The sequence below is a fragment of the Mustela erminea genome, chromosome 2 (assembly GCF_009829155.1).
Source record: "Mustela erminea isolate mMusErm1 chromosome 2, mMusErm1.Pri, whole genome shotgun sequence".
Classification (NCBI taxonomy): Eukaryota; Metazoa; Chordata; class Mammalia; order Carnivora; family Mustelidae; genus Mustela; species Mustela erminea.
The window spans coordinates 100,613,305-100,627,405 of NC_045615.1; the positions used below are offsets into that span (position 1 = coordinate 100,613,305).

The window sequence follows — 14,101 nt, forward strand, 5'->3', positions numbered from 1 at the left end:
AGAAGCGCTGGCCTCCCTGGTCTCCGAGGTGTGGAGCTCAGGGGGCCCGGTCAGCGGGAGGAGGCGCTACACTTCCCCCAACTCTCTGGGCCTTGGGGAAGCTTCGGCCCCGTCCACCCGGAGAAAGAGAATGCAAGCAGGTTGACTGCACGCAGTGAGTCGGAGGTCTCAGTGGAGACGCCCTGTCCACGACCCGCAGCCCCCAGCCCTGAGCGGAGCAGGGAAGGTTGCGGGGCCCTAAGAGAGCTTCTTGGGGCTGCCCCAACCATTTCCACAAACTGAGGGCCGTGCGTAACAGAAGCTTATTTTCTCCCCGTCCTGGAAGCCATGAATTTGAAATGTAGGGGTTCACAGTGTGGGGCCCCGGCCTCGGGCTCTAGGGGAGGGTCCCTCCTGCTTCTTCCAGGTCCCAGGGCTCCGGGCAGTCCTGGGATTATGGCCCCCACGTCCCCCCCACCCAGTGTCTGCCTTGGGTCACTGTCTGCCCGTGGGTCTGTCTGCATCTCCCCCCAGGGTAGTGTGACCTCCTGACATCTGCAAAGACCCTGCTTCCAAATGAAGTCACAGGTTCTGGGTCGCTGTGCGTTCTGGGGAACATGGTCTCCCCAGGACAGGTGTCATCAGTAAAAGCAGGTTATGCCAAGCATGGCCAGGCATACCGAGAATCGGGGGGCTGTTAGAAATGCAGAGTCTCAGGCCCCGCCCCGGTGCTTGGATCAACCTGGATCCAAGGAGGGCGGTTGCCCAGGAAGAGACTTCGAGAGCTGGAGCCCCTCTCCCTGGCATCTGAAGGCATGTGGAGGGCAATCAAACTCTGCTCTCTCATATCCGAACAGGGCTGTCCCTGCACCCCTCTTCACTGTGTCCAGGGCAGAGTTTGGCTCAGAGTAAGGTCTGGCACCCCTGTGGGTTGGCAAAAGGCCTCAGAGCCCAGAGCTGCAGCCCCAGAGCCCAGCCTGCCCCCGGCCACAGCCTGGTTCCACCCCACATGGGCCCGTGTGTGTGTCGGGTCTTCCCTGCACGGTAGGCCTGGGAGCCCTTCGGGGTGCCAGGAGCTCATAATAATAATGGTGATGATGAGGACAATAGCTCCGAAGGCAGCTTGGGGCAGTGGACCGGAGCTGCCCTTGACCTGGTTCCAGCCCTCACCACCAGGCGATCCTGGGCAGGGGACAGACATCCCCGGGGGTGGGGGTGGGGGGTGGGCAGGGGACAGGGAGACAGGAGGAGGCAGGCGTGAGGTTGGAGAGGAGACGAGGACGGTGAGGGAGGTGGGAAGGCCAGCACTGAGCGCGCCCCGGAGCAGCAAGGCCATCTGCCCGTCCCCTTCTTGTGGCACTCACGTCATGACCAGTGTCTCATCCCCCGGCTCACTCAGCAGCCCGTCCACGAACACAGAGGTGCTGGTGAAGTTGTGCGTGCTCCAGGTCAGGCCCTCGTCCACGCTGAACCTGCAGAGAGCGGGGATTCACCACCGTAGGCAGGCAGGAGCATGGCCCGTGTCCCTGGATCCAGCCCTGCCTGAGCCCTGAGGCCAGCGCTGCCCAGCTAAGGGGCTGTGGGGTCATAGCAGCCAGCCGCCAGCACCAAGGGGCCTCCCCATCTCCTTAGTAACACTATGGCCAAGAAGTTCCACGCGTGTTGTCTGAGTACCATGAAGCTGCTTTGCAGCCCGTGGATGGCAGTTATCAGGGTCTTGGAACATCCAGGACAGCCCCACGTGATGCCCGAGCCCAGCCCAGGGTTGCCAGGCCAGGGACAGAAGCTTACTACCTCCCAATGCATTGTATCATGGTGTCATAAGCTTACAGCGCAGAAAACTCTGTTTCAGACTAAAGTGATATTGACTTCCTGGCAGCTCCCCCACCTCTGCCTTCTTCTTCTTCTTCTTTTTAAGATTTTATTTATTTATTTATTTGACAGAGAGAATGAGGGACAGAGAGAGAGAGTATGAGGCAGGGGAGGCTCAGAGGGAGAAGCAGACTCCCCGCTGAGCAGGGAGCCCAATGTGGGACTCAATCCTGGGACTCCAGGATCATGACCTGAACTGAAGGCAGGCAGGCGCTTAACCAACTGAGCCACCCAGGCATCCTCTGACTTCTGAGTCCAGAGTTCACACCTGCCCTCAGTCCCCCACAAGCACCCTTCAGAGGTCTGAAGCTGATCCAAACGCCCTCTCACCTGGGCACATCCGGCTGGCTTCCTTGCATGGCCCTACCTCCTCCGCTTGACTAACTCATGTGGATGCTCGCACGTCACCTCCTCTGGGAAGCCCTCTCTCCAGCCCCCCCGACCATGCTGCGTTGCTATTCCCTGTTTCCGTGTCCCAGTGCCTGGCCCTGCCCCCACCCCCCATGCTGGGCCCCTGTGGCATTACTTGAGGATCTTCAAGGGGATGGAGGTGTCCTTGATAGCTGCGATCACACCGCCGTGGTCCAGGTAGAGGACGTGGTGCTCCTCCTCGAACACCTGCAGAGGGGGCGGGTGACACCCCGAGGGCAGGTCACTCTCTCTGGGGGCAGAGCTGTCCATGCACGGGCTGGGGGTCACCAGCAGATGCCAGCTCCCCAAGGCAGGGCCAGCCCGAGGGCTCCCTGCATCCTCCAGGCCCTCCATATGCTGTCCCATGCCATCTACACTCCGTGCGTGAGGGATGATTGAATGAGACCGTTGAGGCAGCCTCAGCACAGGAAGGGCTCACGCATCAATACGGTGGACAGCATGAAGGCAAGAAAAAGATCAGGGAGTTCAGCAAACCTCTATTTGACAGTAATCCCCAGCAGATGTGCCACCTCCTCCAGGAAGCCCTCCCTGAAGCCAGGCTGGGCGGGGAGTGCCTCTGGGCCCCGAGCCGGGACTCTTACTACACTGTTTTTCCTTGTCACCTCCAGCCAGGGAGCTCCTCCCAGGTGGGGCCTGCCTCTGGGTCCTCTTTATGGCCCAGCACGGCTCAGCTCAGAGGTGAGGGGGCCTCTGCTCAGGAAGCATGTGCGGGGATGAATGAATGAATGCATAAGGGCATGAATGGATAAGTCATCACTAAGTCTCCAGGTGACAAAAGTCAAGCGGCCCGGACAGGGCTCACATAGGAGGAGACACCTCTGGTGGCCTTGGGATCGGTGCTCTAGGTCCTCTCCGTCTGGGTGCTGGAATCCAGAGTCAGAGATGAACGTCTGGGCCCCAGGAATCCTGAGGCGCTGGGGGACAACAGGCCAGAGGGACAGAGGCCCACCCGAGGAAACTGAATTCCCAAGCAGCCGGGCTTCTCCTCCAGGAGAGAGAGAGCTCCTTGTTCCGGGGACTACTCAAGGAGCCTCCTCTCTGGGACCCCCGGGCTGCCAGGTACAGCGGCAGAACTACGCTGGGTCCTCGGGTTGTGCTGGGGGCCCCTCACCGCAAACACAGCTGTCTCCCCGGGGGCACTGGTCCTGTCGCTCTGAACTTGCAGAAGCCTCTGCTCTCACCGTGGGCACCCAGCTTCTTGCTCCGTGGGGGGCCTACTCCACTTTCTTCCTGGGATGCTCAGGCCATGGAGCAGCGGCATGCGGTCATGAAATCACTGTATGTGGGTTCCCGGGGCCTGGCTGTCCCAGAGCGGGAGCAGCTTCTACCCCGGGCCCAGGCCTCATACCCGCTGGTGCAGCTCTGTGTGTGCAAGCAGCTGGGGGCTCCTCCCCGGAGGACAGACAGCACTGACCATGTCCGCTTTCCCCAAAGATGGGGGGGGTCTCCAAGCTACCCCTGGACACCCCCCAGAGCGACTCCACTCCCATAAGCCTGGGACTCTGCAAGAGGGCACACGGGGGTCTGACCCCTAACCAACGGGGTCGTTCTGTGGCTCATCAGCCCCCAGCAGCAGGGCCCAGGGGCAGGAGGTCTCCCCTCCCCATTTCTCCCCACTCCCCGCCCCCCGGGCTCCTGAATGTCTTCTGGTTTGTTTTTTGGGTTTTTTTGTTTGTTTGTTTTTTTATCATCCTAGGAAACTCGTGTTTTCAAAAGCTCACGTCCATCAAGCAGTATACACGCAGTCATCCGTAATTCATATTCTGAAATCTCTCCTCTCAGACACGAGTTATTACATCCTTCACAGTCTGCATATGCCCAGTACGCTGTCCTGCCTTGGGTGACCGTCCCAGCCCGTCCTCTGCCGCCCCTCCCCTCCCACCCCAGCTCCAAAACCCACGGAGCACCTCTCCTCTCCCTGGCTCCGGCACCCCTGCCCCCACCCACGAAGGCCAGGCCCCTGCTCTGTCCCGACCAATCCCCACACTCCCAGAGCATGGAATGCCAGCAAACGGCAGGACAATAGGGGCCACTGGGAACACCTTCCTGTTGTTGTTTTGAATATTCAGACACCTTGTCTGTTTCACCTGGCCTCCTCCATCTAACAGGGGGCATGTTTCTCTAATAAATGGATGGATGGTGACCTTTCAGGAAGTTCAGGCATCTTTCACGGGCTTTCGTGAAATAGAAACATTCTAGCACAGTAAGTCTCTTGTGCCCTTTTCAGAATTCCTTGTTTCTTGCATATTATTAAAAACATCAGGGCCTTACACCCAGGCTGCAGGTAAACAGGGTACCTTCGTGCTAGCAGCTTCCCTGCTTTGTTTCTCTTCTCGGGCCCTGCCGTGACCTCAGATCACCCCTCCCAGATGCCTCCCAGGCCCCCCCACCCAGACTCAGCAAGGGCCCTGAAGCCGGCCCCTCCCCCAGATTCTCCTTCTCTTCCACATCTCTGCTCTCCCCCAACAGCCGCCCCTGATGGGAACCTGGGGAGCACCGCTGGCCCCCGCTTCCTTGCCTCTAGGCTCCCAGGAGAGCTCAGCTCCAGCTTCCAAGGCCCCATGTGGCATGTGCCAGGACCCCCCAGGCCTGGCATTTCCTCCCATTGCTTAGAGCCTGATGGAAATGGGTCTGAGCGATCGAAGATGCATGTCAGATCTCTAACTCCCCAGCAGGGGCTTACGCAGCAGACATGAACACCTGTTATGAGGAGCTCCCTGTCCAGCTGGGCAGGCTAGCTGCAGGCTGAAGACTCAAGTCTTGGGACACGTCTGGGGTAGGGGAGCAGGGAAACCACAGATCGGACGCATCAGCAGGGGTTCTCGGCAGAAAGTGTGTGTGGCGGGCGCCAGGCCCCCGGCCTCCTTACCTGCCTCCAGGTATGGCCACAGTCCGACGTGATGTACATTTCTTCTTTATATTCCACTAGCTGGGAGCCCAGGTTACCTGGTTCAGAAGAACAGGGGCAGGGTTGCCGTTAGGACCAGCCCACTTTTGGCCTCACGGAGGTCTGTGCCCAGACAAAGGCCCACGTGAAAGTCGAGTGTGTGCTAGGTCTACATCTCTCACACCCAAGCTGCCTGTGCACATGCCCTCTCTGCATTCTTCGTATGCTGACTAGCCTGTGGAACCACTGGGCTTGGGGCCTGCATCCCAGTCTGCGCAAGGAAGGATTAACATTGCAAGGAAAGCCAGTGTCGGGCTGGGCTGGGTGCTTCAGGAGTCCATGGGGAGTGAGGGGTTCAAAAACAACTGTGGAGGGCTGATCAGGGAGTGGTGAAGAGGACATGCTCCAGGTGGGCTGGTACAGGGTCGTGGCGGCCCCTGACAGCCTTCACACTGGGTCAGGACACAGCTGGGTTTGCATTTGGAGCCAGCTCCCTGGGGCAGCGGGACGAGGTAGACCAGAAGTCCGGAGCAGCATGAGCCATACAGGTGAGAGGCAGGCTAAGCACCAAGGAATTACTCATTAAATATGTTCAGTGATATTTGGAGGAATGTGAGGTGGGCACCAAACCATCTATCCATAGTTTACTTAAGCCCAGTACTAGGCTGGCTGATGGGTCACCACCCTCAAGGCCCCACTCTAGACTCAGACTTAAATCCTGGGGTGGTACCAGAGTGGGAAGATACCCAACTCCGTGTCCAAGCCAATCCCAGCCTACAAATAAGGACACTGAAGCCCTTTTGGATCCTAGCCTAGAGTCCCAGAGGCCTCTGTCCTGCATGACCTGTACATCACTGGCCATTTTGCTGCATTGTTTATGGGGTACTCTCAAGAGTATCTTATCCAGAGTTGAGTTTGTATGTCTTTGGAAGATTCCAAAGGAGATGGATTGTCCTCAAAGAGATGAGTGAATATGAGTTCTAAGCAGAGTGACAGTTTCTGTGCCTGTCATATTAGCTGAAGTCCAACCAACCACCAACATGTCCATCCATCCAATCATTCATCCATCCATTCATCATCTATCCATCCATCCATCCATTATCCATCCACCCATCCAACCATCCAACCATCTAGTCAGCATCCATCCACCCATCCATCATCTACCCATTCATCCATCCATCATTTATACATCCATCCATCCATCCATCATCTATCCGTTCATCCATCCATCATTTATCCATCCATCATCCATCCATCCATCCATCCATCCATCATCTACCCATTCATCCATCCATCATTTATACATCCATCCATCCATCCATCATCCATCCATCCATCCATCCATCATCTATCCATCCATCTACCCATCCATCCATTATCCATCCATCGATCATCCATTAATACATTCTTCATCCATCATCCACCAATGCATCCTTCATTAGTTTATCCATCCATCCACCCACCCGTCATCCCTCCATCCCCACATTTCTCTTCTTCATCAATCTCACCCACTCACCCATGCCTGCATTTGTTCAACACCATTTGCTGAGCACCTGCTCTCTGCCCAGCCCCTGTGCTGAGCCACAGGGGGTCTGAACTGAATAAACCATAGCCCCAGCTCCTAGAGAGCTCTCAATCCAGCTGGGAAAGAAGTACGCCATGCAATTGCACACAGAGCCAGGATATCTGGAAGCCCATGGACTTGTGACAGCAGACAGGGGACAGCTAATGGGCCCAGGAAGAGAGGCCATCAAGAGGAGACTCCCACAGGGAGTGAACTCCAAGTTGTGCCTGGAGAGACAAATACATGCTGGCCAAGAGAGAAGGAAAGGGTGTGCCAGATGGAGGGAACGGCTGGGTTAATGGCATGGAGGTGGGAAGGCTCACAGCAAAGGTGGGCGTGGAGGGGCAAGTGCTGAACCAGGTCCCCTCTCCCTGCCTGGCAAACCTACGGTGCTGAGAGATGGCCGTGAATGCATGAAAGGAGCAAGTTGAATGAATGAATGAATGGAATGACGAGGGTGGGAAGGAAGGAGGGCTGCCCTTTTTCTCCGCAGCACGGCAGATGCCAGCAGACACGCCAGGATGCACACATGGCACACGGAGCTGCACGGCGAATGTCGCGGTGTCAACAAGACTCAGCAGGCGAGCTCCTGTGATTTTGTGGTGCAGATGTCTGTCTTCTAAGGGACGCTATCTGTTTTCCTTGCTCCGTCTACCGGAGCTGTCAGGCTGCCAGTCACCCAACAGGCACTGGGGGAAAATAAAGGGAAATCCACAGAATGTGTCCCCAGGCTGTCAGAGCAGAAGGGCGTGAGCAACATGGAGGCGGTGCCCTCATTTTACAGATGGGGAAACTGAGCCCCAGGTGTGGGGCAAGGATGTGACTAAAGGAGAAGCAGGGAGGCTGCCATGGGCTTGCCTCCTCACCATAGGGCCTGGCAGGTCAGCTGGGCTCCACAGTCTCCAGGAGACTGAGCGTGGTGAGTGACACCCTCCAGATCTGTGAGGCTTGCTTGGACAGCCAGGAAGCTCATTCTGGGTTTTTAAGGACTTTGGGTGACAGAAACATTTAAAATTGTGCATTTGTCATTTTAGTCAAGAATCTGGTGATTCAGACCATCGGGATAGTGACTTTGAGGGGCTGAGAGGCAGGAGCACCCTATGGGTGTCCCCTCCCCTGGGAGCCTGGGTTGGATTTCGGGCTTCCTGAGTGACACCTTGCAGGTGGGGCAGGGAATCCCTCTCCCCCAGCTCCCACCTGCTCTCCTGTAAAGAGAGGTGCAAAGCTCTCAGGGTTGGTGCAGTGATTAGGAGCTCAGTGCCTGGACAAAGGAAAGGCCCGGTCACAACAACGTCTTGTCCTCCCTTCCAACCCATCAGTGGCCCGAGTGCTCCTACCCGCATCTAAGCAGAGGGAGCAGGTGGGGACTGTCTTAGGGCTGGGTGCAAGACAGCCCTTAACTTTGAACACAACAGGGAAAGAAAGATACCAGCCACTGACTAGCAATTTGTTTTGAAAACACATGCTTTTAATTTTGAAAGATTCTCTTAAGTCAAACATAATTTTAGCTCAATGTCCTTTCTGTGCACATGTACAGAGGCTCTAGTTTACCCACGTTGACAGCCACAGGCACGACTTCGCTTTGATTTTTTTTTTTTCCTCATGCTAGTTGTTTGTGACTCTCTCCTTGACTAAACTAGAACCTTCTTTGGGAATCAATACATGTCAGCCATGACTCAAATCATTCTCCCAATCATCCATCCCTCACTTGACCCATTCACCATTGTGTGATCCATCCCTCCACCTGGTCATCCAACTGTCCACTCTTTCAGTGGCCTGCCTATCCCTTTACCTGTCCTCCACCATTCATCCCTGCCCACCATTCTTGTCAAAATAACTATCCATCCACCCATCCATCCACCCATCTAACCATCCATCCACCCATCCATCCCACCTACTCATCCATCCATCCCACCATCCGTCCATCCAACCATCTATCCATCCATCCATCCATCCATATGTCCAACCATCCACCCATCCCTCCAACTTCCATCCAACTTCCCACACAGCAACATGTATCACATGCCCACTGTGGGCCACATATTCATCCCTCAGAGTGTACCATGATTACTGAGCTCCCTGGAGATGTTGCACCCCTGCCCCCCACCCAGTTGACACAGCAAGGTCCCAGGCCCATGACCATCCAGTTTTCCCCTTGAGGACAGAGCTTCCTGAAGGCACTGATGGTAGCTCCTACCTGCACCCATGATGAGGCCCGGAGCAGTGTCTTTGGTGTGCACGGTGCCCGACACGTAGGGATTGTCTGCCCATCGCAGGTGCAGGTGGAGGTGGCAGTCCGGCTGCAGGGGTAGGGAGAAAGGGGGCCAAGGTCAGCACTCGGGTGGGAGATGTGGTAGAAAAGGTAGGACTGAGGCATTTTGGGTGGGAAGGCAGGGCCAGGAGCCCATCGGAGGAGGGGATGGAGGCTCTGGGGTTGACCGCAGGGTGGAGACCATTGGGCCCAGGGGGACCAGTTGTGGATGAAGCCAGCCAGGCTTCTCTAAGGGAGGGTTTCCCCAGCACTGGAGAGCATGCCCAACATGTATGGACATTCTCCAGTTGAGAAACACCATGGCACCGAGCACCCAGAGAACCAGCTTTTAACTCGGAGATGCTGCTGATTCTAGGGGCACCTCTGGGCCTTGGTCTCCTCGTGGCAACTGGAAGGCAGAGGCGCCCGCTGCACACACAGCCGAGGGCTCAGAGGCAACCCTGCACACCCCGTGGTCAGGACCACGTTCTGCCATCTGCTGATGTCTATCTGACAGATGCCTCTGGCCTTCCTTCTGTGTTTCATGACATGGTCTCCTGGCCCATGGACAGAGCACATTTTAGATGGTGCCAAGGGACAAGCAAAACTATTTAATAAACTGGACACAGACCCAGAACTGATGGCATCACGTAACAGCGCCAGGGCCCAGTCCAGTCTCTATGAAGACGAGAAGCAGACTAGTGCTGGCTAGGGGTGGGGCGTGGGGGGTCAGGAAGTGGCTGGGCATGGAGTTCAGAGATGTAGAGTGGGGGACATGGGTAGGGATCATAGGGTTGGGGGGTGGGGTGGATGGGTGGGAGGGTGTAGGTGGGGGACATGGGTGGGGGTTGTGGGGTGGGTGGGTGTGGGATAGGGGAGCCCCTGCTGCAGGGGAGTTCAGAGTCACTGAGTCCGCAGAGGGGAGCCCCGTGCTCAGTCCAGGAGCACTTGGATCCACCAGGACAAACTCTCTCCACAAACCTGTGGGGTACGACTTTGTCTGTTTGGGTTTTCTTCTGACTTCTTACGACCGAAGAGCAGATTGGTGAGTGAGTATCTGTGGCGAGACGACTCAGTTCTCTTCCCCTCCCCACCCAGTGACCAAATACGAACGGGCAGGGAGATTCCTATGACCTCTGTGGGCAGGGCCAGCTCCTGGGGGATGGTGCACCCGTGACCTGTGGGCACGGCCGGCTCCTGTGCACGGGTACCCCGATACCTGTGATCTCTGCAGGCACACCTGGCTAAAGATAAAGGAGCCTCACCAGGAACGAGGCAGAAAAGGGAGGTGGCCCAGCCCTGTCTTGCTGCCCTGGCTTCCTGGTGGGCCAGGTGGGGCCTGGAGCAGCTGAGCTCCTGAGCTGTCTTCTCGGGACTGCCACCAGGCTTCCATGAACCCTGAGAGGCTATGTGCTTGGTATCCCTTTGTGCACAGAGAGCAGAGCGCAGCAGAATGGCTTGTCTTGTAGATCCTGGCCCCCTCCCCCTTCCCGCCTGCTGGAGGGCTGTCTGGGCCCAGGCACTAGTTTGGGCCAGAGGTAGAACCTCCTCAGGATCCCGTATGGTCAATTGGCAGATGCGGGCTGAGCTGGGATCTCCTTTAGAGCCACAGAGGGCCTGCTGGCAAGTGTCTTCCAGCCCGTCCTGGGGCTGCTGGGGTGGCCTGCTGGCATCTGACAGCTCGACACAGGCCTTAGGATCTGAGCCGCTGGAGGACCGGGGCAGGGGCAGGGTGAGGCAGAACTGGGGGGGCCGAGCCCAGGGCACTGAGGCCCCCTGCAGTCAGGTGAGGGCTGTCAGAGAGGGGCCACAGCAGGAGTCCCCAGGGGAGTCTGGTGTCACAGCTGAAAGTTCTGTCCTGAGAGGGGCGGGCCCGGGTCCCTGCCGGGCTTGTTGGGGGAGTGGGTATGAGGCAGGGCACACAAGAGAGGCCCACGATGCCCCCAGCACCCCCTTCTTGGTCCCTTCCTGACAGCCCGCGTCTGAGAACAGCAGCAGAGCGAATGGGTGAAAACCATTCTGAATTAAGATGTCAACAGACTCAAACCACTTCCAAAGAGGATTCATGCCCCCGAAACAGATCTGGTCCCAACACTCAAACCACTTCCAAAGAGGATTCATGCCCCCGAAACAGATCCGGTCCCAACACTCAACCACGTCACGAGGCCCCATGCCCAGGAGGACATCTGCCCCCATGGAGAGCCAGGCTGTGGCCCGGGAAGGTGCCGCTGGCCCAGAGTGCAGAGGAAGATGGAAGACACATCACACGTGCGTCAGGGTCCCTGCGATGACCCTTCCAGCACACAGAAGCTAAAGGGTGGTCAGGAATATACTCGATTACAGTTATTTCTGGGTGACTCAGGGACACCCGCACCTTCTCTCCCTGTTTATACATTTCCATGTTCTGTAGTAAGCGGGAACCTCTTATCGGAGAAGCGAACCCTCCGTTCCTGCAGAGGATGTGTGGAGGACACAGACAAGAAACCCAGGCAAGTGGCCGGGCCTAGACCCCATCCTCTCTTGCCTGGAGGTCCCCGGGCTCTCCACAAGCTGATGGCACGGCATGCCCCACCAGCCGGCTCCCACTTGTGTTATTTTAAAGCGAGGACATGGATCTCAGGAACGTTATCTCCTCACTGAGCTGCGTAATTGCAGACAAGAATCTATTCTTAGCAAAAAAAAACCTTGCTTTGACACATTAATATGGCTTAACTTAGCTGAGGACGATACGGAATTGAGCCGTTCATAGCACTCCTGTTCTCCGCAGACTTTATACAAGCGGGAGGTTAAGTACTTCTTCCCACAGGCTGACAGGTGCGACTCCCCACCTCCCCCTACCCCTGCCGCCACCCCCATGGGTCTCAGCAGGAGGCTCATGCCAAGGCTGGGTGTAGGTCCCAGGGTGGGGAGTAAGGGGTATCCCAGGCCTGGGCTCACGGAGCAAGGGCCGTCCCTGCCAGGCTGGGGCAGGGGTGCCCTGGGGCTCTTGGGTGTCAGCGTCCCTGAGTAGGAGGAAGGCACGGATTTTGTGTGGATTGTGTCCACACCACGGCCGGTGGGCTGGGGGCCTACCATATCCAGAGGCCCTGCAGAGAGATCCAGGCAGGATCCCGGGAGGGCAGAGTTGGGCGTACTAATGCATTCCCGACACCCAGAGCAGAGCCTCACACACAGTAGCTACCCATATAGCTTTGTTGAATGAATATCCCTGTAAAACAGACACTGTCCTTTCTGTGGAGACAGAGACATGGTTGGGCTCAGGCATCCCCAGAGCATGGGACCTACTTGCAAAGGAACTTATAGTCAAGGTCAGTGGAAAACAGAGAAGCAAGTATGCCCAGTGTAGGTTTTTCAGGGGAGGGGCTATCTGGCCAAGGTTTTCAGGCATCAATAGGAGTTTACTGGATAAAGGAAAAGGGAAAAGGCATTTCAGGCTACAAGACAGCATGGGAAGGAGGGCAGTCCAAATGGGAAGGGATGAGTGCTCCCCTGCCTGATTGCTCTATGCAGCTCTAACACTGGACCCCACTCAGAGTGGTCCCCTGTGGGGGAAGGCCAGGTGCTGGTCCTGGTGGTGAGCTCCCAGTGGAGCAAGGAGAGGCGGATCCGTGGGGAGCTGAGCAGCCTGCCTCAAGCCAGGGTTCTTGGTGCTCCCTCTTGCCGTCCTCACAGACACGGGCCTGCCTGCCATCCACACCTCCCAGGGGCCAAGCTCCCCAGGGCAGTAAATGTACTGGGGCTGCCTCCACTGGTGTTCCTACGAGAGGCCCCACGGGGATAGCAGGACCTGCCTGGAGCTCAGAGCATTTGGGCTGTGGCCCGTGCTGGTGGCTTATCTCAGTCCCTTCCCCCGCCCCCCCACCCCTGCCACAGGCACACATGTGCACACACACACAGGCAGAGTGCACTTCCTGGCCCTCCATGCAGGCCCGTGGATTCAGCAGGTGTAACAGAGGCTCGCCGCTTGCTTGTCTGCTTGTGCTCGCCCTCTTGGCCCTCTGCCATCACCACGAGAGGGAGCCAGGGCTGGCCCCAGAAGGATGAAGAGGAGGCCAGATATAGGGAGCAGACCCCCTCCGACACTGGCCAACCCCCACATTGGTGAGGAACCCACCCTGGACCTGGGATTGTCAGTTTGTTACACAGCAACGTTGTGCCCGTGCTGACTGACACGCTTTTCCTCTCTGAGCCCCAGGGGACTCTTCTGTAAAGCAGGGGGTTTCACAGGAGCCTCTGCTGTGCGGGGAGATGTCTGCAGCCCCCGGCTCTCACATAGCCCTTCCAGATGGCCCTACCCGAGCTGCCCCAGGGAAGGGGTGGGATGGAAGAGGCACTTACGGGCTCGCAGTTGGTGGGTTTCCCGTTCATGTCCGTGCTCGGGGGCCTCAGACGATCCCAGTCGCGGCCCTTGTTGTAGGTTATAAGTGTCACCACCTTCCCATTGGTCTTTTGGTTGGCCAGGAAGACCCCTTTCACCCCTCGGACCTGGGACAGCAGGATAAGAAGTGTCACACACACACGGGTCCGGAGCCCTCTGACCACAGAGCTCCCACCATGGGCCAGCCGCTTGCTCCAAGCCCTGCCCATGCAGCCATGTGTCACACCGGCAAGAGTCCCAGAGCTGAGGCTGTCTGTGTCCACTGTACACACGGGAGGTGGGTGGGGCTCAGGGAAGCCCACACCGTGACCCCCAAAGCCTGGGTGCTCTCATGACGCAGTGCTGTCCTCCCAGACCCAGATGCTGGCCGTCAGACAAGGAGCACAGCCCTGGTCCTGCCACGCCTGTGTGTCCCAGTCACCCCGTCTACACCCCAGAGCTCTGGCTCCACAGTCCCCAACCCCTGCCTCCCTCCACGGGACCCACAGGGCCTGGGCCGTTGCTGTGGGCTCCCCTCCAGACTCGCTCAGCTCAGCCCCCTGCAGGGAAATGCCAAGTAGTGAGGACACGAGGTGGGTGCTTAACCGCCCCCCCCACTCCCCGCCCTGGCCAGGGGCTCGGGTTCACCTTGTCAGGGTTTCCTGAGCACCCGTGCAGTGACCCAAAGACAGCCAACAGTCGGCTACGGAACGGCCAGTAAGAAAGGTCATAGGTCAGCAAATGCCTGTCGGTCAGCCT

The 14,101-nt window shown here is 57.6% G+C and overlaps 1 protein-coding gene across 5 annotated transcripts in view; it reads right to left on the bottom strand.

The window, feature by feature from the left end:
- SORCS2 (sortilin related VPS10 domain containing receptor 2) overlaps nt 1-14,101 on the bottom strand; it is a 424,965-nt gene that overhangs the window by 27,775 nt on the left and 383,089 nt on the right. For all 5 annotated transcript variants that reach the window (XM_032333741.1, XM_032333742.1, XM_032333744.1 and 2 more), the window contains 5 exons: nt 13,324-13,470; nt 8,932-9,034; nt 5,153-5,229; nt 2,378-2,469; nt 1,344-1,451 (listed from right to left, as the gene is read on the bottom strand). In XM_032333741.1, the coding sequence (XP_032189632.1) occupies nt 1,344-1,451; nt 2,378-2,469; nt 5,153-5,229; nt 8,932-9,034; nt 13,324-13,470 (527 nt within the window). The remainder of the gene's footprint in view (nt 1-1,343; nt 1,452-2,377; nt 2,470-5,152; nt 5,230-8,931; nt 9,035-13,323; nt 13,471-14,101) is intronic.